The sequence below is a fragment of the Octopus bimaculoides genome, chromosome 5 (assembly GCF_046866305.1).
Source record: "Octopus bimaculoides isolate indiv1 chromosome 5, ASM4686630v1, whole genome shotgun sequence".
NCBI lineage: Eukaryota > Metazoa > Mollusca > Cephalopoda > Octopoda > Octopodidae > Octopus > Octopus bimaculoides.
In genome coordinates, this window is record NC_142932.1 from 77,288,951 (window position 1) to 77,316,450 (window position 27,500).

General features: G+C 36.4%; 1 protein-coding gene across 5 annotated transcripts in view; it reads left to right on the top strand.

Annotated features, from left to right (window-relative positions):
- Positions 1-27,500, top strand: part of LOC106877418 (signal peptide, CUB and EGF-like domain-containing protein 1) — a 381,546-nt gene that overhangs the window by 164,605 nt on the left and 189,441 nt on the right. For all 5 annotated transcript variants that reach the window (XM_089352468.1, XM_089352467.1, XM_089352470.1 and 2 more), the window contains exon 2: positions 1,509-2,147. In XM_089352468.1, the coding sequence (XP_089208594.1) occupies positions 1,509-2,147 (639 nt within the window). The remainder of the gene's footprint in view (positions 1-1,508; positions 2,148-27,500) is intronic.

The window sequence follows — 27,500 nt, forward strand, 5'->3', positions numbered from 1 at the left end:
GTAGGTGCAGGAGGTGGTCAAACTTTGTTTAAGGAGTAGACAACCACCATATATATATATATATATATATATATATATATATATATATATATATATATAATTTGCGAAGGTGTCATTAATTCTGTTATTATCCAATATAACTATTTTTTTAAATGATAATAACAGAATCAATGACACAGACGATAGCAGACCAAAAATAGCATTAAATAGCCGAGGGATTAAAATTAATCAAAGGACATACTAAGTATGTCTATCTGCTTGAAATAACAGTCAAAACTCTTATTAAATCGCCAAAAGTACACTGATGATAACTACAGAAATCAAACGAAGGCAAATCAGGTTAAGACAATCTACTAACATACATTTAAGTACTTGGACTCACATGGACCGATTTCTGCACTGGCAAAATAAGCCTTAGCGTCCTGAAGAAGCTAAGGCTTATTTTGCCAGTACAGAAACCGGACCACGTTAGTCCAAATACTTAAATGTATGTTAGTAGATTGTCTTAACCTGATTTGCCTTCGCTTGATTTCTGTAGTTATCATCAGTGTATTTTGGGCGATTTAATAAGAGTTTTGACTGTTATTTCAAGCATTTTACATACTTAGTATGTCCTTTGATTAATTATATATATATATATATATATATATATATATATATATATATATATATATATATATATATATATATATAATTCAAATCAGTTTGATTCGGATTCCATGCTGCTTCAAGTTTCGAACGCCATAACGGAGCCTTTCTCGTCAGGGTGGTAATAATCTGATTATCACCACACTGACGAGAAAGGCTGTTTGGGGCTTCGAAACTTAAAGTAGCATGGAACCCGAATCATTCTGTTTTGAATAATGCATGTAACTCCCAATAAATGTGTTGTGTGTTCCAGTTTACTTGACTGGTGCAACCCTATCACTGTCCGGTTGTCACATCATTTGCATTCCTCTGGTGTTGTGTTTGTAGCTGCTCACAACCTTATCATCCTCATTATCAACAGCCCCTGGACATTACTTTTCAAGTCCTAAAACTCATGGGGCAGGTTTCCTGGTTTCCATGACGTATAAGTGACCCAGATAAAATCTCTCCCTCCGAGTGGGACGCCAGATCGTCGTATGGCTACCCATTTACAAATGAGTTGACTGAGTTCACTTTCCTCAAGAACAAAACACACCGCCCTGTCTGGGAATCGAAATCACGACCATGCCACTGGGAGAGCAACACCCAAACCATTATGCCACGCGCCTTTACTTCACTTTATGTAGGCACAATATAAATAGCAATTAGCAAATGCGTGGTACAAACTGCCAAGAAGTTAGTCTCTCTCTCTCTTTCTCTCCATCCCTCTCTCTCTCTCTTTCTCTCCCTCTCTTTCTCTCTCTCTTTCTTGCAACTAAATGCTAAACTTTTACTACTACTACTACTACTACTACTACTACTACTACTACTACTACTACTACTACTACTACTACTACTACCTATTTTTCTGTGTGTTTCAGGCACGTTAGCGGTGATTATCGGAGCCTTCAAAGACAATAAAGTTCAAATTGATCTGCAAGAAGGAATTGTGAGTGGTTACAGTCCTGATGTGGAGTTCCTCACTTCTCCAAAAGAATCAACAAACGATCGATGCACCAGCCAAGCAGTAATCAAAGTAGATTTATCGGGAAAATATCGAAGCGTTAGCCTCTATCTGGAATATGGTGAAACTCCAAAACAATGGACTTTAGATATATCAGATTCTGCAACTGGAAATGGTTATGGTGGCGACAATGGTACCACTGGTAATATGGCCGAAGTACATATTTGCAATAAACAGCTACGTATCTATGGTAACAATTTACCAGGTTATATGGACGCCTCTGAAAATGGTGGCCTACTTATGAAAGTAGTTGATAACTTTGTGAAAAAAGGTGCTAAAGTCAATGTAAACATCAGCGATGAAAGTGTTGAGTGGTCTCGTGGTAGGAAGCACGGTCATCTTAAATCTGAATATCTTTTTACTCTAAATGGCCAACAACCTTCTTACGGAAGTGTGGATTACAATATCTATATTGCTTTCAATCGTGTTGTGGCAGGAGCTTACCGCAATGGCAGCGGACTATGCAAAGCAACGATTCTCTTACAAGACACACCAGGTTAGTAGATTTATTAGTTTCACTGTTGATGTGTTTGTTAAAAAAATGTTGTTGTGGAGGCTTTATTTTTTGTTAAATTCTTTTCATCAAAAATCATTGTTTAACAGTAGAAAATGATGTTTTTAAATTAACTTTTGTTTTGTGTTTATAAAATACACCAGTTTAGCTCAATAGTAATTAATTTATCTATAGTTGTGGTTTTATTCCCTGTTAAATATTTTACTTTATTCAATCAAAAAAAAAAGCATTATTTAAAAACAGAAATGTCTTGTTTATTTTTTCTTAAATCATCTTTTGTTCTGTGTTATTTGTTGTTATATTTCAAATTAACGTTTGAAAGATTAAAAATAAATTGTTTTTAACGGTGGAACTCGAAGTAGATAAAGTTATTAAAAACAGCTGTTATAAATAACAGACTAGAATATCTTTCGCAGTTTCTAAACTTTTATGATATTAACAACGTGAAATTCTCGCTGGGGAGAACAAAGCTTCTAGAATGGGCAAAGAAAATTCCAAGGGTTGCTTTAGTATAATGCTACAACGGCTGTCATGTTTACAGAAGACTTGGGTTCGAGTCCGACAGGCAGCATTTGTCTTTTTCCATGCAAGGAAATGATAGCCAGTATTCTACACTCTATCATTTGTAGCTATTTATTTATATCCCTCGTTAAAATAGCGATTTATTTCATATCTCACGTAATTCTAAATCGTCATTATGAAGACAATATACAATCCTCGCTAGTAAGAACAATGCTTCCCAAATAAACGGGTACAATTCGAAAAGTTGCTTTGGTATAACGGTTAAACGGCTATCATGTTCACAGAATATTTAGGTTATCTACTTCAAACTCAGGCCGTCAAAAACAGTTTATTTGAAATTATTATATTTGTTAGTAAATATTTGCTTCTTTGATTATCGAAACACATGTAAATGTGAAGGGGATTATGGTATTAGACGTAGTGAACGAAAGCGATAGTGTGTACGAAATGATTCGTTTGTAAATAATGCTCTTCACTTTTAATCTCATTCTTTTCTTATTCTCCACACGCACGCACACACACACACACACACACACACATCTACTCACACTGTAACAAAACATTCCCGCACGCACAAAACAAGTCACACACATAGCCACACATGTGATTATAGCTATGCGTTTATGATTTTCGGTTTAATTTTTGTAATAAATTGATTTCATGGTATATTGTGAAGGTGCATGGCTTAGTGGTTATGAGTCTAGCTCTCACGATCATAAAGCCGTGGTTTCGATTCCCAGACTTGGCGGAGCGTTGTACTTCTGAGCTAAACACTTCATTTTCCGTTGCTCCAATCCAGTCACCTTTAAACGAGTTCTTACAAGAACTATAAAGTTAATCCTGCAAAGGGCAGGTGTCCTTTCCATGGCAGAGAGTGCTGTGATCTCAATCTACATTACAAAAACGAATGCTCTAACCAACGACAATAATAATAAAGCACTCAACTAGTATTTACTTAATTATCCAATTACTTATGTAACAAATCAATCTAAAAGTATTTCATTTGTAATTTCCTATACAATTATTCATATTATAAAGGCAGCGAGCTGGCAGAATCATTAGCACGCCGAATAAAATGCTTAGCAGCATTTAGACCGTTTTTACGTTCTGAATTCAAATTCTGCCAAGGTTGGCTTTGCCTTTCATCCTTTCGGGGTCGATAAAATAAGTACCAGTCGGCTATTATCATTATTACTATTTCTATTATTATTATTATTATTATTATTATTATTATTGTTATTATTATTATTATTTTTATTATTATTATTATTATTATCATCATCATCATCATCATCATCATTATTATTATTGTTGTTGTTGTTGTTTTACTTCTCAGACCACTCGGTCTTGTTTGCTCCGGTTGATTCTGTCAGAGTGGACAGCAGCTTTTTGTCAGAGGCCTCTTTCCGCAAATTATAAGCTTTGATATTTCGTTGTTAATTTTCGTAGAAGACATTCAACATCCAAGTACCAATCTCAAATTCCTAGCTGTCCCCAGCAGAGCAGTTTTAGTGGGTTGCTCTGCTTTTCATGTCAATTCCGATTTCTCTGACATATTTCTCGAAACTGGTTGTTAGTGCTCTGAGTGCCCCTACAACTACTCTCCTCATAGTCCACATTCTTGTAATTTTGTCTTTTAATAGTCTGTACTTTTCAATCTGTTCTACTCCTTCGTCACTTATGCGTGCATCTCCAGGTATTGCAATATCTATAATCTTAGTTTCCTTTATCTACCACAACAATATCTGGTCTCCGAGCATCGATTAGGAAGTTACATTGGCTTGTAAAATCTCACAGCATCTTATATTCCTAGTTTTTGTTGACTCCTTCTGATTCATATTCGTACCATTTCTGTGCTCTGTCGAGGCCGTACGTTTCACATAACCTCCTCCTCCTCCTCCTCGTTATTATCATTATTATTATTATTATTATTATTATTATTATTATTATTATTATTATTATTATCATTATTATTATTATTATTAATTTCCGATTGATTTGCATTTTATTTTATCTTCTGCTCGGGTCTCAACCAGAGACCTTAGGCACGTATATATTAGATGGAAAGAAACTTCTAGAGAAAGTGGACGGTTGATGTCTACAAACTTTTTTGAGTCTCATAGATTGTTGATTTCCCAGGAAATCTGGTCAAAAAATTTCTCTCGGCCCCTTTTAATCATTCCTAGGGCACCTACAACAACAGCGATGGTTTTGGTTTTTAATTGACACATCCTAGATATCCCAATCTCAAGCTCCTTATATTTCAACGGTTTTTCAAATTCTTTTGCTGAGATGTTTCTATCAGTAGGCACTATCATATCAATTAACAGCCATGTTTTTTGTCTTATGTCTTTGATGACGATGTCTGGTCGGTTAGCACTTATTTGCCTGTCTGTTTGTATCTCATAATCCCAAAGGATGGTAACACTTTCTCCCTCAGTGACTGGCTCTAGATGGTATTCATACCAGTTTTTAGGGTGCGGAATATTATAGTGACGGCATACGCTCCAGTGCAAGTACTGGCCAACTCCATCATGCCTGGTTTTATATTCTGTAGGGACAAGGATTATTATTATCATTATTATTATTATTATTATTATTATTATTATTATTATTATTATTATTATTATTATTATTATTATTATAGAACTATATTTCTATGCTACATCTGTATTTCTTGGTTGTTTCTGTTTCTTTTGTCGTTTTCTGTCTAATTTTAGTGTTTCGTCTATCTTTGTCATTGAGCATAGGCAACGTGAGTTGCCATTGTGTGTTGCGTGATGATCGTGTTTCGCAATTGGTGTTGACTTGATTTTGTATCAAGTGGTGACTGCAAGATATATTATGTATGAATTATTTTACATTTACTGGTAGGGGACTGCGTGGAGTATGCACTCTGTGGATTAGGTTATATTTTAAGGAGACGGTTGTATAGGACATATGTTTTGTGCGTTGTGTTGCACTATTCCGTAATGAATGTATTGAGCATGTGTTGTGTGAACTGGATTATGTTATTGGAGGTATTGTGTGGGTTGTGCAAAGAGCGTATTGTGTGAGTTGTGCCACTGAACTGAAAGTGTTTTCCCCCATAATATATTAGCTGTGCCATTGTATGCGTTTTATGTACTTGTCAGTGGTCTTCTTTATGATACCCAACTGCTTCAGATATTATCGGTTCTAATTTTACTTTCATCACCGGCATACTGCTTCCTTCTTTTCATTGTTTTTACTGCTAGTTTCAAGATACTTAAACCTTAGCACTTTCTCGATCTCTTTCCCCACCTAATGTCTTAATCAGAAAGGATAAAGATGTTTATTAGAGTACAAATAATTATAAAGACGAATAAGGGGATATTAAATACCATACAAGAATTTCATGATTTATTGAAATTATCTGCGTTTACTGAGAAAATAAAGAAATCACTTTGTGGAGCTTGGTATTAATGCCAAATAAAGTGAGATGACCTAAAAAAATCAAGAATTTCTCTAGAACTGACTTGCTGTTAAAGAAAAGACAAGTGGATTGTCTAAAATTACGAGGACAGCAGTGTACATGTGTTTCTGCCTCAATCGGTGTCATCAGCGCAGCATTTCTCCAACCTTATCTTCATCAGATGTAACAGACATATACAAAAAGAATATAATACATGTATCGCCAAGATAATTTACATAAATGAATCGAAAATGAACAAAGAGAATTCAATTAGAGTTACCAGTAGCACATGTTTCAAATCAAAGTCAAATAGCGGTATACTAAATGTCATACAAGATAAATTCTCTATTTATTGAAATTATTTCTGCTTCCAAAGAACACAGACCAATCGATTTGTAATAGTTAGCACTAACTCGAAATGAGAAAGCGAGATAATGCCGAGAATCAAGATTCCTCCAAAAGTGACATACCGTTAAGAAAAAGACAATCATCTGATTGTTTGGAGACATGAGAACAGCTGTGGACTGCCTTGACCTTTTCGCTAGTGTGAAAGTCTGAATAGTCATGTCTCAAATAACTGTGACTAAGTCGTTGTCATGTACCGAGCTTAGTACATGTTTATAACCTCTTCTTATCTGTTGTCACTGCGATATGTCAGTGTAGTGACAAGTTGACATAGCAGCTTATCATGCCTGTGGATATACTTGAATCTAATAAGGTACCAGAATTGTTGTGGGGAATTGTCTTAATTTACTGGATGCATAGACTGTAAGTTGCTGCTCTGCTGCTACTTCTGCCAAAACTACTGCTACTACTTCCTCTTCTTGTTCTATAGGTACACACACAGTTATATTGGGTCATCTCATAAATAATGTGGTTTTTTATACTTTTATTTTTCAAAATTAAGATAAACAAAGATCTTTTTTAATCTAAAATATACTTTCCTTCTTTTTCTACAATGCTTTTCCATGACGAAAAATACTCCTCCAGTACTGTTCTGACCTCGTCTACAGAATTCATATTTTTTTCCATCCAAATTATTTTGAAGACTGTGGAATAAATGATAATCAGATGGAGCAATGTCCGGTGAAAATCATGGGTGGGGCATCGTTTCCAATTCAAACTGCTCCAGTCTCCATCCTCGCTATATGTGGCCGAGCATTATTCTGAAGGAAGCATTATACTTTTGATTTCGTCATGAAACCAAAGATGGTCATTTTTCTTCTAGCGTGACATAAGCCGTTCAAGCTATCGCATTAGATCGCCTTTGTTATCGTTTGGTTTTGGTTTAAAAGTTCAAAGTGGGCTAAGCCTTTCATATCCCACCAAACAGATAACAACACTTACGTGGGTGAAGACCTTCATTAGTCTGAGGTGCCAGTGTTTCTCTTTTCCCTGCCCACTGTCTTCAGTACTCGAATTTCTAGAACCACCGTTGACACTGGCTTACACTTATTGTTCCATACCCATATACTGCATTGATATTCCTTACACCTTCCATTGCTTTGTTGCCTTTATTGAACTCATAAAGTAAAATATGCCGAATATGCTCCTTTGTCACTTCCATTATAGCTTTGAAAATATAACTGTTAAAATCAAACTGCACTCTTCAAAGCTTGCACTAAGAATAAGGACAAAGTAAAATTATTACTTGCTTTTATAGCAAGTAGATGCAGGTAGTTTATTCCGCCCCACTCCGACTTTTAGTTCATGCAATTGAGAAAACTGCGTTATTTATGGGATGATCCAATATTTATGCATAGATATATCGGTCTGTATACGTATGTATACATACTTGTGAGTATGTGTGTATGAGCGCGCGTTCGCGCGTGTGTGTGTGTGTGTGTGTGTGTGTGTGCGTGCGTACGTGCGTGCGTGTGTGTGTGTGTTTGTGTGTGTGTGTGTGTGTGTGTGTGTTTGTGCGTGTGTGTGTGTGTGTGTGTGTGTGTGTCTGTGTGTGTGTGTGTGTGTGTGTCTGTGTCTGTGTCTGTGAGTGTGCGCGCGTGTGTGTGTAAATTCGTGGCTGTAGACGCAAGCGAGGGTGTAGACACAGGCAATGCTCTGTGGTAAGAAGTTTGCTTCCCAAAGACATGGTTCCGGGTTCAGTCCCACTGCGCAGCACTTTGGGTAAGTGTCTTCTACTATCGTCTCGGACCAGCCAAAGTCTTGTGAGTGGACTTTGAAGACGAAAACAACATATATATATGTGTGTGTATGTGTGTTAGTTTTTGTCCCCCACACTGCTTGAAAACAAGTCCTGGTGTATTTACATACCCGTAAGCTAGAGGTCGACAAGGGAGACCGATAGAATAGGTACCAGGCTTAAAAGGAAAAGGGGACTGAGGTCAATTCATCCGAATAAGATTCTTCATAACGGTGCCTTAGAATGGTCGCAATATAAAGACTGAAACAAGTAAAAAATAAAAGATATGTGTGAGTGAGTGGGTGTGATATATACATATATATACATATATATACATATATATATATATATATATATATATATATATATATATATATATATATATATATATATATATATATATATATATATATATATATATATATATATATATATATATATATATATATATATATATATATATATATATATATATATATATATATATATATATATATATATATATATATATATATATATATATATATATATATATATATATATATATATATATATATATTCTTTTATATGTTTCAGCCTTGGTATTCTTTTATTTTTATATTCCTTAGTCATGCAGCTGCGGCCATGCTGGAGCACCAGCTTGATTTTGTATTTTTAAACATTATTGTTCTTTGGCTGATTTTTTAATATTTTATGAGACTTTTACCATCCATAAGATATGTATATATATTTTTATAAAAAGATATTAAAACTATGTGAAATGAAGGCATTTCTCTTCCTCCTTTTTATATATGTTTTCTACATATTTTCACTTCACAACTTTCCTACGTGGTCTATATTGATTCTCCAGCATTTTTGATCCTTTATATATATATGTGTGTGTGTGTGTGTTTGCGTGTGTGTACCTGTGTGTGTATTTGTGCTTGTTTGTCTCCCTCCACTCGACAGCTGGTGTTGGCGTGTTTACGTTGCGTAACTTAGCAGCTCGGGAAAGGTGGCGGTAGAAAAGTAGCATGCTTTAAAAAATTTAACAGAATCGATTCATTCGATTAAAAATTATTCAAGACGGTGCCCCAGCATGGCCACAGTCTAATAACTGAAACAAGTAAAAGATAAAAGAAAAAAGACATGTATATATATATATATATATATATATATATATATATATATATATATATATATAAACAAATAGTAAATGAGTATATGCATATATACGTACAGGTATGTGCATACCGACATCCACCTGTATGTATAGGTGCATATCAGGGTACAGGACATTGCAAACAAAACGTAGACGAGAAAACACACAAGCCACATAGAGAACATTCTCCTTCATCAGCTACCCCCGTTTTAACACCGGCGTTTCGAAGAGCTGGGTAGGACGCATCGTTAAAACGGCTCTTTCCATGGACCGCAAATTAAATTTGTATACACAAATTAAACCTTGCCATGGAGGAATGTAGTGGCGGACAAAAAACAAGACAGGAAAACAAACAGAAAAGGCTATACGGCCAGACGGGAAAAATTATGTGCGTATGAACGCTGTGAGGCACGAACTTGAAAGTGGGGACGAAGTAAGTTCGCGTGTTTGCTCGGCGATAGCCAAGGAAGAAAAGGATTATTGACCGGAAGCATGTGACCATGCCGGTGTAAGGGGAAGAGAGAGAGTGTGGTAGAGGGAGAAACAAAGGGAGGAAGTAGAAGAATAGGTGAGCAACGAGAGGAAAAGAGGAAGAGAGGAAGTACGAGGGGGGAAAAGGAGATACGTAGTAGTAACAGAGGAAGAACGAGAGTGGTAAAGAGAGATACGTAGTAGTAAACAGAGGGGGAAAAATGAAGAGGAAGAGAAAGAGAAAGAGATAGAGTAGCGTCGGAAAATATAAAGTTGCGAAAACTACTTAAAGATTGGTGACGCTGCGTTCGGTCATGTAAAAACAAATAGTAAATGAGTATATGCATATATACGTACAGGTATGTGCATACCGACATCCACCTGTATGTATAGGTGCATATCAGGGTAAGGATTCATATGAATCAGGTACTTAAATGACAGGCACAAGTTTGGGTCGAATTAACTTGTAAACTGCACATTTAGTCGAATAAATATCATGTGTATCAAAGTAAATCCAGTGAAATATTCAGGTTATATTCACAAGAAATTTAACCCTTATAAGTATTTTATTAGTTTACGGGCTAATCCAAAACCGTACGTTGTACTGGTCGTACGGTATTTGGTTACACCAGAATGTCCAACGAGTCGAGATTCCAGTGAAGTGTATTAGGAACAAATAAATAACAAACGATGGATAAGTGTCACTTCATTACAACTGTTTCATTACAACGAATTGTTTAATAGATTAATGAGTACATTACATCATAACAAAAAAACGCTTTCTTCAGATGATACATAATATTTCAAACAATATCAGAACAACACAGCAGGAACCAGTTATGGTTCACCTACTGTGGTTAAGTATTGTTCTCATATTGTTTGAAATATTATGTATAAACTGAAGAAAGCATTTTATTTTATTTTATTTTTTGTTGCTATGATGTGATGTACTTATTAATTTATTTTTTAAAAATCGTTTGAAACGGCTGTAATGAAGTGACACTTATCTGTCGTTTGTTATTCATTTGTATACATGTGTGTGTGTGTGTGTGTGTGTGTGTGTGTGTGTGTGTGTGTGTGTGTGTGTACACTTACACAGAGTACAAACGACAAATCTCTCTTATAGCCTGTCATTACCTTGTGGAATCCATCTCCTGTATACACATACACACACACACATATATATATACTAAAACTGAAAATTGTGCATGCTCAAAAGGGTTGCAGAATGTAAAAATAAGCCTTAAAAGATATGGGACTAGCATTGTTGATCAAAAACATTGGAATCACTATATTGTACATTCTGTGACATCTTAAAACGAAAAGAGACTCATGTGTGAATTATGATGTCACGATAATTATTGAACCGAGTTCTTAATATAAAAATTTGAAAATGTACAAAATATGATCTTTAACTTAGAATAAGTAAATTTATTATAATTCTCTTCATGCGAAAGTATATAAAAAAAAAACATATTTCACACTGCATGCAAATTACCATGATAATAAAAAAAAGTGGATTTATGATGAAGTCGAATATATGAAAGTACAAAACCGAAATACTGAGCAAAGATAATTTGCATTATGATACAGATATTAATGGAATAATTACGTAAATTAAATAAAATATTACTAAATTATTTTTGACTGATTACATGTAAATTTATAAAAATTATCATTCATATATTAAATTATTGTGTAAAGATAACATTAGTATTTGTACACAATTGTTTTGTTGAAACTGATTATACGATAATTTTACTTAATTTTTGATATAACTTACTTTTGATGAACTAAACGAATTTCTTGTAATAAAAAGATGCCATACAATGTATAAAATATAGTGAGTCCAATATTTTTGGGCAACGATGCTAGTCCCATACTTTTTAAGGTTTATTATGACATTCTGTAACCCTTTTGGACGTGCGAATTTTTCAGTTCTAGTTTCGTACTTTTTAAGGCAACGCTTGTAATATTTTATATATGTACCGTATTTCTGCTAATGATGTGGCAGCCTCTAATAAACTGAAACCCAAACGCCGCCCAATTGAAATAGTGTGACTGTGACAATATTAAGAAATGTACGACAAAATCGATAATAATTGTCGTATTTGTTTATTACCATACGGAGAAATACTGAAGAGCAGCTGGTATATCATAAGTTATACATTAAAGATATGTATTTTTTTAAATATTGCTAACATTAATTTTCCGAAAACCATTAGCAAAATCTAAAAGGACATACTATGCAACGAAAAGAAGGCGAAAATGAGAAAGACAAGATTCTCGAAGACAGATGCTTGTCAAACTATCGCTCACTTGTTGATTGAAGTGAAAATTAACCACGCAGACGGCCACGGCCCCTTGCACTTTCATTCGCAACCTAGGCGTATATTGTCAGACACACAATAGACTCGACTATAACATTCTGTTGTCGGTCACTGCATGCCTGACAGATATATATATATATATATATATATATATAATGTGGTAAGACTTCCAGAGAGTAAATATAATGTTATAATTTAAAGAATATTGTTGACAGTGGCTTCGAACGTTCAGCCTGCTATGCCATCATATATATATATATACGTGTAGAGAGAGAGAGAGAGAGAGAGAGAGAGAGAGAGAGAGACAGACAGAGAGAGACAGACAGAGAGAGACAGAGAGAGAGACGGAGAGACAGAGAGAGAAAGAGAGAGAGAGAGAAAGAGAGAGAGAGATAGAGAGAGAGACCGATCATTTGTAAAATACATAAATCCGAAAGAAGCACACTCTAAGATTCAGAGCAGTATATATTAAAAATGGGGAAGGACGGTTTATGAGATTACCTAAAGTTTCCCGTCCAAAGAGGGTCTAGCTTTATGGCTTTATTCATATATATATATATATATATATATATATATATATATATTCTTTTCTTTTACTTGTTTCACTCATTTGACTGCGGCCATGCTGGAGCACTGCCTTGAAGGGTTTTAGTCGAAACAAATCAATCACAGGACTTATTTTTTAAACCTCTAGTAGTTATTCTATCCGGTCTTTTGCCGAACCGCTACGTTACGTGGACGTAAATACACCAACACCCGTTTTCAAGCTGAGATAGTGGGACAAACACAGATTCAAAGACACGCACACAAAAATATACATATACGACGGGCTTCTTTCAGTAACCGTCTACCAAATCCACTCACAAGGCTTTGGTCAACCCGAGGCTATAGTAGAAGACATCTGCCCAAAGTGCCACACAGTGGGACTGAACCCCGGACCATGTGGTAGGGAAGGAAGCTTCTACCACACAACCATGCCTGCGCTTATGTGTGCATGTGTGCGTACATGTATGTGCGTGTGTGCGTGTGTGTGTGTGTGTGTGTGTGTGTGTGTGTGTGTGTGTGTGTGCGGTTCAAAATTCTCCCTCCAAAAAATAAGACAGGAACAGGTGAAGGTACAACAAACAAGGTGTATTAGATTAACGCCCAGGAAAGATGGAAGAGTCTTTAACGTTCTCAATTTACATTCTTCTAAAGAAAGGAATGAAAAAAGAAAAAGATGGAGAGAGGAAAACAAAACAGAGAAAATCATTGTGCCTGGATTAACGGTTACACATGCATACATACATGCATACATACATACATATATATATATATATATATATATATATATATATATATATATATATATATATATATATATATTTATATATATATATATATATATATATATATATATATGCATATATGTATATGTAATTTTAAGGTGTTTCCATTATTTTGTCCAACCCCTATATGTATATATATGTGTGTGTGTGTGTATATGTATATCATTTATTTAAAAGTCGTAATACGTGTATTAAAGCGCTACAAATACTTTCATATATTGAGAAAACTCAAACATATTCTTCAAGTGCAAACCACATACTATAACGATATGAATATACATATATATATATATATATATATATATATATATATATATATATATGGGTTGGACAAAATAATAGAAACACCTTAAAATTTCAAACAAATTTGTTTTAATATGAGGTAGGACCACCTTTGGGAGTAATTACAGCTTGAATTCTACAACGTATGGACTCGTACAAAGCTTGAATTGTTTCCAAAGGAATTTTTGTCCATTCTTCAGCTAAAACAGTCTCCAGTTCTTGTAAACTTGTTTTTCTAAAATGCACCATAAATGCTAAATAATATTGAGATTTGGGGACTGTGGTGGACAGATACGATGATCAACTTCTCTAGAATGTTCCTCGCGCCATTCAGTAACAGCTTTAAATGTGTGAATTGATGCATTATCATCTTGAAAGATTGCGTTTCCCTCCGAAAACAGTTCCACAACCATAGGATGAATTTGATCAGATAAAATGCTTAAATAGTCTTGACTATTAATTCTGCCATGAAGGGAAACCATTGGGCCGGCGGATTTCCAAGATATAGCCCCCCCCCCCCGATAATCACAGATCCTCCTCCATATTTAACAGTTGGAAGAAGGCACTCTTCTTTTGGCTGTCTCCACACGTAGCAAATACTCGGCCGGTGGTCGGAAATCAGGTAAAGGATGACTCGTCCGAGAAAATAACATTCTTCCACTGCTCTAGGGACCAATTCTGTAGGATTTTACTCCACCCTAAACGCATCGTAACGTTTCTGATTGCAGCTCTCTCGTGAAATCCGGCTTTGTGCAGCTCCTGGCGAACAGTTTTTGTGGAAACTGGGTTCTCGGGGTGGTCATTAAGCTCTGCAGTAATTTTTGGAGTTGAACTTTTGTGATCCTTTCTAACAATTCGCGTAAGAATCCGACGGTCCCTTTCTGAAAGTTTTGGTTTTCTTCCGGAGTATTGTTTCGACGAGGACGTTTTCCCCCTTTCTCAAAGGTTGTTATTACTTTCGAGACAATACTTCTTGATACACCAAACATTTCGGCTGTTTTCTTTATGCTAGCGCCTGCTATATGAACACCAACAATTTGACCTCTTTGAAAGTCCGATAGATCTGTCATTTTAATGAATTTTAATTACCTTTTCCTAATGATATCCGAAAAGGCGCAGCAATTTTAGCAAAACATATTAAGCAATACTAATAATAAATAAAAAAAAACATGAAAATAAACAAGCTTTTGACAATTTTATAGATATTTTAAAATTATGATGCTATGATGCTAGGTGTTTCCTTTATTTTGTCCAACCCCTGTACATATATATATATATATATATATATATATATATATGTGTGTGTGTATGTATGTATGTATGCATGCATGTATGTATGTATGTATGTATGCATGCATGTATGTATGTATGTATGTATGTATGTATAAAGGCGGTGCTCCAGCATGGGGCAGTCAAATGACTGAAGCATGTAAAAGAATAAAAGAATACATATGTATAAATATATATATTTGTAGATAGATAGATAGATAGATAGATAGTTAGTGTGAGAGAGAGAGAGAATTAGATTTGAGTGTGTATGTATGTGTATGCATATGCACGTATATGGGAAGCAGGAAGAATGTCTGCCGTTTGTTAGTGGTGTTCTCGCTTTGTAACCTGTTGCTTTCAGTCACATTTAAGCAGTTTGACCCTCATCAACATTAACGTCAACAACCACAACAACAGGAGCAGCATCAGCAGGAGCCGCCGCAACAACTATAGCGAAACAATAACAAGAACAACAAGAAGGACAATAACAGTAACAGTAACACTAACAGTAACAACAACAGCAAAAACAACAGCATAGCCGTTATCGTCCTCATTATCACCGTTATCATCACTACCATTACCGTCGTGGTTATCATAATCATCATCGTCATCTTCGAGGTTGTCAATAGAGGGCGCTGTAGAAACCTTCTAGCAATGACACAAAGTCAAAGCGGTTAAACATCACAAGAATGTTCGCGTCGGCCTAACAAATTTTACACCATTTTAACACAGCAATTAAACTGACAGACTTCACTTAAAAAACATGCCCGCCTGTCTCTTTCGGTTCTTAACTGATTTGATTTGCTATGCCATTCGACCAGTAAGCCTTTGAAATTTTTATTGTTGTTGTTGTTGTCGTTTGTTTTTGTTTGATCATATTTTTTTCTTTAATTGTATGCTTACTTATTGTGATGGCTGTATGGCTGTCTAGAGATGTCTGCAATGGACGGTTAGTAGCTTAAAGACACCAAACAGAAGACAAATAGCGCAGGTAAAACAGGGAGCTTATCTCGAGTAAAAGAACCTAACTAGATTTGTAGTAATATTAGACGTTTGACTCAGACTCGCACTATAGATTATGTTAGTCATTCAGGTAGTAATATGATGTATAAAATAGTACACACACGCCGCACATGCACACACACACGCATACATACATACATACATACATACATACATACATAATACACACATACATACGTGCATGCATACATACATATATACATACATGCATACATGCATACACACATACACAAATAAATACATACATACATTCATGCATACATACATACATACATTCATTCATACATACATACATACATATATAATACATACATACATATATACATACATGCATGCATACATGCATACACACACACACATAAATAAATTCATACATACATATATACAGTTATACATACATACATTTATACATACATACATACATACATGCATACATACATACATACATACATACATGCATACATACATACATACATACATACATACATACATATGTATGGCGAATTAATGCAGAACTTACAGAACTGAAACAGATTCTTCAAATCCAATCTATTAGTGGCACAGTGAAGATTTGTAAGACATTGCAAAAATTCTTCATTTGAGATTCTTTAGGTGAACAGATGCACACACTTGGGTGTATGCTTCGACCTCAAAGAAAATTGTAGATATAAATACACACACACGCACGCAGGCACGCACACGCACACACACACACACAGACACACACACACATACATACATACATACATACATACATACATACACGCACACATGCATACGTACATACAAATATACACACATACATGCATCCAGACATACACACATGCATACGTACATATATACACACATAGACATACATACAAACAAACATACATTCATACAGACAGACAGACAAACATACCGACAGACATGTATACACACACACATATAATAAAATGAAATATTAGTCAAAGATTGTCGTCTATAGTATTAACAGACTTCTGTCTCAAAATTATTGGTGTCGCACCCAAAGTATCAGCAATTGTTATTCTTATCTGTTTTAGCTCCTTGCGATCTGCGTTCATATCCTGTTGACGTCATCTTTGTCTTTCAGCCTTCTGAGAGCAATGAAATTGACCTACAGACCACTTCGCAAAATGCTTAGCCCTGTACCTATACTAGAAATTGTGTGGCTAGAAGCTTGCTTGCCAATCACATGTTTCCGGGACAGTTTCCGTGCTCGGCACATTGGACAAGTGTCTGCTACTATAGCTTCTGTCCGACCAATGCTTTGAGAATGGATTTGGAAGACGGAAATTGAAAGAAGCTCGTGTGTATGTGATGTGTGTGTGTGTGTGTGTGTGTGTGTGTGTGTTTGTGTCTGCGTTAATCCTCCAAGATCGCTTGACAACCGGCGTTAGTGTGTGTTTACGTCTCCATAACTTAGTGGTTAGGCAAATGAGACCAATAGAATAAGTACCAGGCTTTACAAAATAGGTAGTGGGGGTCGATACATTTGACTAAAAATTCTTCAAAGCCGTCCTCCAGCATGGCTGTAGTCTAAAGACTGAAAACAAGTAAAAGATAAAAGATTTCGATATGCCATCCATCTTCAGTTTTCTAAATAGCGAAAGAGTGGATAACATTTTTTCAAATACATCTCGTGAATAAGTGTCAGCAATTCATCCCTGACCATTGGCAGGAAACTTAGTAGCGGACACAATTTACAAATTAAAAGAAAAAATGAAAATTTGTGTTGTAGTTTTAAAAAGAAAACATCAAGATTTAGAAATATATTCAGCAACAATGCAGTTATCTTATTATCAACAACATTGATATCATTTTATCTTGATAACAATGACGTCGATATCATTTCATCTTCATTGCAACAACAGCATGAATATCATCTCGTCCTGATATCATCAACTTTGATATCAGCAACAACTATGTTGATATTACTACATCTTGATCACAACTATTAACATTGATATCACTTCATCTTTCTACCAACAATATTGGTATAATTTCATTTTAGTATCTTTATCTTGATAGCAATAACGTTGATATCATTCCATTCTAATATCAACAACAACAACATATATATATATTTTCATCACGATATCAACTGCAACATTGATTAACATCACTTCGTTTTGATAACAACGTTGATATCACTACATCTTTATATAAAGTATAACCATGGTGATAACACTTTATTTTGATATTAACCAAATATTAACAGCACAAACATTATTGAAACACCAACAACTATACCATATTAACAAATTAGTAGTAAATACTAGATAAATTCGTCTTAGAAACCCTGTTGATCTTAAATCTAATAAATCAATACCGACCTGAGTCTAAGTTTTCATCTGCTCGAGCTTGTTTGGATTAGCCCGACCGGATCACGCCACACATCTGACGTAGTGTTCTGGAGGTCAACTGGGTAACATACTATATCAACAGACAGCTGGTTGATGATAAAGGTTTAAATACCAGAGAGCTAACGTGTATATTTATGTATTACTAACGATTTTGTTCTTGGCTCCCCGGTAATGTTCTGTAAAACACATGTGGCTCTCTTTTAATGGCATCAGTGGCCTTAAGGAAACTGCTATAGCTTTTGTATCGTCGAATGTTTAACCCAAAGGATATTCATAATGGCTTGTGACATGCGAATATAAATACTATCAAACCTTGCATGTTTAATAAGTCTTCAAGCAGTGTAACAGTACGCTAGCTCTCATTTCACAGTGGCATGGAAGAAAGTTCATTTAAAATCATCAGGTAGTGCTGCCTTCCAGGTGATACTGAAACCGTTAATAATAGCCTGTGCTTTCGCAAAGCTGATTCTTACCTCTTTTTTCTAGCTGCTATGTTACTTCTGAAGTATTCAAAGGAATTTACAGATTTTAGATGATCTTGTTTGAGTTTATTTAGCCCTTGTAGCAGATGTGTTCGGTCTCTGAGACACTGAAATCAAAACCAGAATTCGACTGAGCTTACGACGAATTTGGGAATAATAGTACAATCCAGGATTTTTAACAACTGCAAAGAGAGATACAGTAACCACAAAACTGTAGTAACAACAACCGCTATTACAGCACCAGCGACAACGACAACCACAACAATTACGAGTCAATGTAGGCCACTGTACGTGTTCGGTCGACCTACAAAGGATAATCTCTCATCAAATCAAACCCCACCGACATAAACAAGTTAGGGGTACATTAATAAGTGTTTCTGATTTAGACGCAAAGTAGGGAATTAGTCGATACTCTCGATCCCAGTATTTGGCTGCTACTTTATTTTATCGATCCAAAAGAATGAAAGGCAAAACTGACCACGCTGGTATTTGAACTCAGAATATAAAGACTAATAAGAAAGAAATTCACAGTGCATTTTGTACGACGCTCTATTCTTTTCTACTCTAGGTACAAAGCCCAAAATTTCGTGGGAGGGGGGGGGGGGGGGGCAGTCGATTAGATTGACCCCCAGTACGCAACTTGTACTTAATTTATCGACGCCGAAAGGATAAAAGGCAAAGTCGACCTCGGTGGAAGTTGAACTCAGAACGTAAAGACAGATGAAATACCGCTAAGCATTTCACCCGGTGTGCTAACGTCTCTGCCAGCTTGTCGCCCTGTGCCCCAACTATTTTGCCAGCTCGCTGCCCTGACACATTGGATAATGTAGCCCTGAACAACGCTGAAAGAGACGTGAGTGTCACGGACTTTGATGATAAGAATACTCGAATAGGAGTCACCGGGAGCTAAACAGCAATAACAATAACAGCAATAACAATAACAACAAAAAGTAGTAAAAATAGCCATAAAAGACAAGAGACAGGTTTGTTCTGTCGTCAGCGAGGTAGAGTACAGTAATGGCATTTTAAGTATTTTTTGCCTCCGGTTAGAAAAGCATTCATAAAGATAAACATGTGAGACTAACTGATTAATTCACAATAAATGCGGACAGGAAGACACGGCTGTCAGATTGAACAAGGGTCTCTTCTCGTTGTTCACATGCTTGTTTTTTTGTTTTTTTTTATTTAGCCCCAGATAAATTTTGAATGAGGGTCCCTATGATCAAAGGCATTCCAGTTATGACCACTCCGTTTTTCTGTCAGCCATTGAGTATCCAAAACTATATTATATAATATATTCCTGTCGTTTCATGATGTTAGAATGTAATTCAAGGATGTGTGCGTGTGGCAGTGTATTAGGAGCTTGCTTCTCAACCACGTGTTTCCACGCTCAGTCCCACTGCGTGGCACCCTGGGAACTTATGGGACGAGCGCTGGAACGAACGGCGGCAAGATATGCAACATGAAGAAAGCTCGAACGTCAATTGTGGAAAACGTAAAATAGAGATACAAGATGAAAGGCAATTGTGTTAAAAGAACGAGCGTTTATAAAGCAATGAAAAATTAGGACCTAAATACTGCCAATAAATTTGAATATATACACACACACGCATATGCTCACGCACAGACGCACACACATACATATACACACACACACGCACACACACACACACACACACACATATATATACTCTTTTACTTGTTTCAGTCATTTGACTACGGCCATGCTGGAGCACCGCCTTTAGTCGAGCAAATCGACCCCATAACTTCTTCTTTGTAAGCCTAGTACTTATTCTATCGGTCTCTTTTTGTCGAACCGCTAAGTTACGGGGACGTAAACACACCAGCATCGATTGTCAAGCGATGGTGGGGGGATAAACACAGACACACAAACACGCATACATATATATATACGACGGGCTTCTTTCAGTTTCCGTCTACCAAATCCACTCACAAGGCATTGGTCGGCCCGAAGCTATAGTAGAAGACACTTGCCCAAGGTGCCACACAGTGGGACTGAACCCGGAACCATGTGGTTCGTAAGCAAGCTACTTACCACACAGCCACTCCTGCGCCTATGCATTTTAATACAATTAGTATTCGTTGCTAAACACACTATCATCGTTAATACTGTTATCCTCTCTACGGTTACGTGTGGTGAAAATTGAGCCCATCTCATTCAGATTATTGTCACCTTTTGATGCAAACTGAACGTGCAATTATATAATTAAATATTGTTACATACAAAATGAAAGTGAACCGAAGTCGATATGTAGATATGAAATAGAAATGTAATCTTAGTATGACTTAGTTTACGTAATGGAAATGCATACACAAATGTACCCCACCGACTTTGTTCCCTCATAACTTCCAGAAAAATGTAGACTTTTAATGAAATTTTCTACAATTATGCTTCTGATTGTGTAAAATCCGATTGTATTGGAATTTATTGTTAAAAATATTTTTCGAAGTTTGAGGAGAGGAGTTCCAAAAAGTTCACACGAGTCGGTTTTCTTTCCTTATAACTTTCGGAGAAATAGATATTTCTAAATGAAATTTTCTACAAAAATCTTTCAGTGTTTAAATTACGATTATATTGGAATTTAAGCTGAAACGAAAAATGGTGAGAACGCACAGAAATATTGACACACGTCACAATTTTTTTCCCAAATTTCAAGTTTCATTTTGTAGACATGTATGATGTATGTATGTGTGCAAGCCCACCAAATTTTTTATAAATTAAATTCCGAAAGATATTTGTAGAAAATTTCATCAAAATCTATCTATTTTTCTGAAAGTTACGAGGAAACAAAGTGTCTTGTGTGAATTATCCTTCTCTCCAAAAAACAAAATAAATAAATAAAACTACATGCATGTATGTACATATTCCTTGACTATAAACTTTTCCAAATAATGCTTCCTACCATATTAACTATCCCTCATTTATCTAACCTTTTCTACGCACAATGTTACCACTTCATCACATGTACGAGTGGGTGTTGAAAAGTTCCTGGCTTTAGCTAATAGAAAATACAGGAGGATCAGCTAATTATGATTTTATTCAACATATCCCCCTCTCAGATTCACTCACTTATTGCAGTGGTCCTTCGATTTTTCCAAGCCCTGTACAAGAACTTGGAAGGTTGGGCCTCCAGCCAGGCCTTTCGCGACACCTTTAAAGCCAGTAACTTTACGCCCCCACCTCCTAAAAATAAAAAACACCTACGTTCCTTTTTCCTCCAATGACTTCATTTTTCTCACAACTGTGAATTAACCTCTTCGTTATATTTATTTATTTATTTATTTATTTTACTGGCTTACTTTACTTTCCGTCACTTCCTCTACTTCCTTAGACCCTTCAATTTCTCTTCTCTTTTCATTTGCCTCCTTACAATAACCTCTCACTGCTCTACTAATATCTATTGTTTCAATTTCATGCAATAGCTTCTTTTTTTCTGTCTATTTAAAGATCAACTAGTTTGATGTTATCTTGCTCTTCTGATCCTCATTTTCTTGACACACTTCTATTTTCCACAGCTTGTTGAGCAGCCTTCTGGTAGACAAATAATATTTCCCACTCAGCATGTTGATCTTGGTCCACACACACATATAAACCTTGTTTCCATAACTTTATGTGCTCTCTGATGTATTCGAAAACAAACAAAACAGGATTAGTCTTGTAAGTTCCATGAACTAAAACAAACATTTTATTTCTACTCTATTTTATGTTACTAAATATTTTACTGTCAGTTGTGCTTCCCTTTATATTCTAAACACGTAGTGACTAACATATATGTATTTTATATACGTTGTATGTAAGTGGAGGCGCAATGGTTCAGTGGTTAGGGCAGCGGACTCATGGTCATAGGATCGTGGTTTCGATTGCCAGACCCGGCGTAGTGAGTGTTTATTGAGCGAAAACACCTTAAGCTCCACGTGGCTCCGGCAGGGGATGGTGGCGAACCCTGCTGTACTCTTTCACCACAACTTTCTCTCACTCTTTCTTCCCGTTTCTGTTGTACCTGTATTTCAAAGGGCCAGCCTTGTCACACTGTGTCATGCTGAATACCCCCGAGAACTACGTTAAGGGTACACATGTCTGTGGAGTGCTCAACCACTTGCACGTTAATTTCACGATGATTGGATCAACTGGAACCCTCGTCGTCGTAAGCGATGGTGTGCCAACAACGTTGTATGTGTGTGTATGTGTGTGCGCGTGTGTGTGTGTATGTGTGTGTGTGTGTGTGTGTGCGACATCTATAGAATCATGTGTCAATACAGCATAGGACCAATATATCGGACTTTAAATGTGACTGCAGTTTCTTCGTGTCCGAAGATCATGGAGAAGAGCAGCATACCCTCATGTGACTGTGTAAGACGATCTTTGACGCTGCAGGACTTTTTTTCCTGCCTGCGCTCAGTAGTTTTGGAGTGAGAGTCAATCTACGCAAACCGGTCCTACTCTTTAGACTTGGAGGTCTAACGATAGTGACTCAGCGGACTAAGGCAATAGTAGCGATCAGCAAGTTGTAGGTTTTACATTCGAGCTGCCTTCTAGGCACATTGCCTTACAGAGCACTAGAGCTCTACCGACACTGCAATTTCCAGAAGGGTGTCAAAGAGGAGACCAGACTGCTTGAGGGACTCCACTACTCCATTTGCTGTCCAGGTTGACTCATACGCGGCAGTGAGGGTTTGTGCTTAAGAGTTTCTTCCGTAATATGCTAATTAACCCTTAGCTACGATCCTAATAGTTGCTACTATTCCGGGTCAGAATAGATCAAAGAACAATAGTGACTTAGGGGTTGATCCACACTCCCCAAAACCCTGGAACTCTCGAACGAGGGTTCCTGTACTTGATGCAGTTTAAAGTCATATTCTGGACAGGAAGCTTAAATGTAATCTAGCTTAAATAAAATGTGAAAATATAATGTGGTGTAAACAAAACGTTGATAAACTGTGATGTCAAAGGACGGAAACGTTAATCGAATGGCTTGATCAGTATAAAAGTGCAGCGCAAACAAAATGTAGCGTTAATAAAATGTAAGGTCAATATAACGTTGTGTAAGTTCAAAATAGCGTGAACAGAATAAATGAATGAGAGAATAAATAAAGAAATGGGTGAACGAACGAAGGAATAAACGAACGAACAAATGAGCGAATGTTTGAATAAATGTACGAAGGAATAAACGAATGAATGAATTAGCGAATGAATGATCAAATGATTAAGCGAACGAATAATTGAATGAAGGAATGCATTAACAAACGAAGGAATGAATGAACAAATGAATGAGTGAATGAATGAACGGATGAATAAATAAATGAATAAATAAACGAAGGAATGAATGAGCGAAAGAACAAATGAATGAATAAACGAAGGAAGGAATGAATGAATGAATGAATGAATAAGTGAACGAACGAATGAATGAATGAATAAGCGAATGAATGAATAAATGAATGAACAACTGGTTATGTGAACGGTAACGATAGTTAAGAACCCCAATATGTCTTTTAACCTTCCAGTATTTTGTTTCTACCTTTTCCATCATAGATATGCCATGGAATCTTAACTGGCTTTATGAGCCCGAGGACGTGAAAAAATAATATTCGCGGGTTGTTGTAGGTGATGGTGACGACGACGACGACGATGACTTGAGTGACTGAGGAGGAGGAGGAGGAGGAGGAGGAGGAGGAGGAGGAGGAGGAGGAGCCTCTATACGATGTCACTTGAACTAATAATAACAACCTATTATCTCAAAAGAGAAAAATATGCTCTAGATGATGAAATCCTAATACTTCGTAACGGTTTTGGTTATGTCTGCTCGATAATGGCTAACCTGGAATTAACAACAGCCCAACTAATTTAAATGAATTTATATTGCTCATTTTTATTGAAATAATGCAACGTCTGAGGTATAATATGAACGTATGTCCCTTAAATGCTCAGTGTTTATAGTATACAGTTATCATTTGTCGTATGCTCAGTGTCTATAGTATACTGTTATCGTCTGTGGTTATATTTCCGTCTCGAATGGAAAAACGAAGAAATGGTTTGCTTCGATGTTCTGCTTACATTCCAATAGGTTTGGTCTGGGATTAGAGGAAACAACAACGTTTGGGTGCTGCTATGGATCTGTGGTTAGAAGCTTGCTTTCCAATAACATGATTTCGAGCTCAATACCACTGTGTGGTACCTTCTACAAAAGACCCGGATCTTGTGAGTGGATTTCGTAGACGAAAAAGGAAAGAAGCCCGTCATGTGTATGTGTGTGCGCGAGTGTGTGTGTGTGTGTTTGGTGTGTATGTGCGCGTGCGTGCATGCGTGAGTATGTTTGTGTGAGTTTGTGTTTTTCTCCCAACGAAGACAACCGTGTTGGCTTCTTTACTTCTTCATAACTTAGCAGTTTGGCAAAAATGTCCGATAGAATAAGAACTTAAAAGTAAAAATAAATTCTGGAATCGATTTGTCCGACTAAACGCCCTGAGATGGCGCTCCAGCATGCCACAGTCCAGTGACTTGAAACAAGTAAAAGATAAAGATGGATAGATAGATACATAGATAGATACATACATACATACCTACATACATACATACATACATACATACATACATACATACATGCATACATACATACATACATACATATATGCATCCATGCATACATACATCTTAAATTCCTAGATGCCGACTGGAGATGGAGGCTGTACTCTCAACCAATACGCTGCTGTGGTTGCCGCTAGATGATGGACTCTGGTGATGATGTTATTCCACGCTTTCCAATCCATGGCTCCGGCCTTAGCATACTGGAGATTGAGGCGCTGCGACTTCAGGTCTTCAAATTTTTCGCCCATATCTTATCTTCACTGGTGTACTACGCTGCATTCTCCAGTGAGTGGGCTGGCCGAACCTAACCTGCGCTGCTGGACTTGGTGTTCAATAGTCGACTGTTGCTGGCATTGTTCTCTGATGTTGCTGTTTGAGATTTGGCCGTTTAGAAAGATACCAAGGATCTGACGAAGACACTGCATTTGAAATAACTCGAGCTTATTCAGTCAAGTCTCTCTTGAGAATGGACCATGTCTCAACGTTGTACAGGTGAAGTGGCAGAACCAGCTTGCGGAGAAGACGGATCTTGGTCCTTAGGAAGATGTACTTCTTCCAGACACAACACCGAAAGTATCCATCGTACATACATATATACATACATACATACATACATACATACATGCTTACATACAAGGCGTAGGAGTGGCTTTGTAGTAAGTAGCTTGCTTGTCAGCCACATGTTTCCGGGTTCAATCCCACTGCGTAGCACTTTGGGCAAGTGTCTTCTACTATAGCCTCGGGCCGATGAAAGCTTTGTCAGTGGATTTGGTAGACGGAAACTGAATGAAACCCGTCGTATCTGTGTGTGTGTGTGTGTGTGTGTGTGTGTGTGTGTGTGTGTGTGTGTGTGTGTGTGCGTACGTGCGCGCGCGTGTATTTATATATGTTTGTGTGTCTGTGTTTATCCCCCATCATCATTTGACAACCGATGTTGGTGTGTTTACGTCCCCGTAACTTTGCGGTTCGGCAAAACAGACCGATTGAATAAGTATTAGGTTTACATAGGATAAGTCCTGGAGTCGAATTGTTCGACTAAAGGCTGTGCCCCAGCATGACCGCAGTTAAATGACTGAAACGAATAAAAGAATAACAGAAAAGAATACATACATATATACATATATACATATATACATATATACGTACATACATACATACATACATACATACATACATACATACATACATACATACATACATACATATACTGACACAAGTAAAAGATGAAAGATAGGAGATATAGACATCATTATAGAGTCATTTTTGCTAATTAAAAGAACACATGCATGGTTATATCAACGTTTATAATTAGATTTTCAGTAGCATATTTTAAATATCAAAGCCTTTTGTCAGACGTTTGCGACTTGGATCAATTATATTTCATTGTATTGTATGTTCCGCTAAATATTTATCAGGGAACGTGAATATACAGTAATTTAATATTTAATGAACAAGTTATCTTTACGTTCGTAGGAGAACTTTGATAGCATATAGTAGTTGTTTATTATCTGTGCTATCTTCACCTGGAATCATTTTGTTGCGATGTCTAAAGCTCTTAAGAATTGCCAAACATCTGCAGTGTCTGTATTAGTTTATTAGTCTGACTTTTACGACTTATTCCGTTTAATGTTGTCAGTATTTGTTGACTTTTATAGAAATGAAGATGACATTGAAGGGAATTCTAATTTTGGTAAATGTCTGATTTGTCTGGTAATGAACTCTCAGCTGTGGAAAGTCACAAGAAAGTCTCTATTTCTTGTAACTGTGAACTATATTTCTATGTCATTGAAACAGTCTTGGAGACATTAAGTCTGGCTCCGACTTTCATGTACGCCAAGTTGCCCTCTTAACAACGATTATTTTGTTGTTGTTGTTGTTTTCTTCTTCACTTATATAAAAAGACAAAAAATAAAAATACGAACCCAATTCATTTTATTTGAC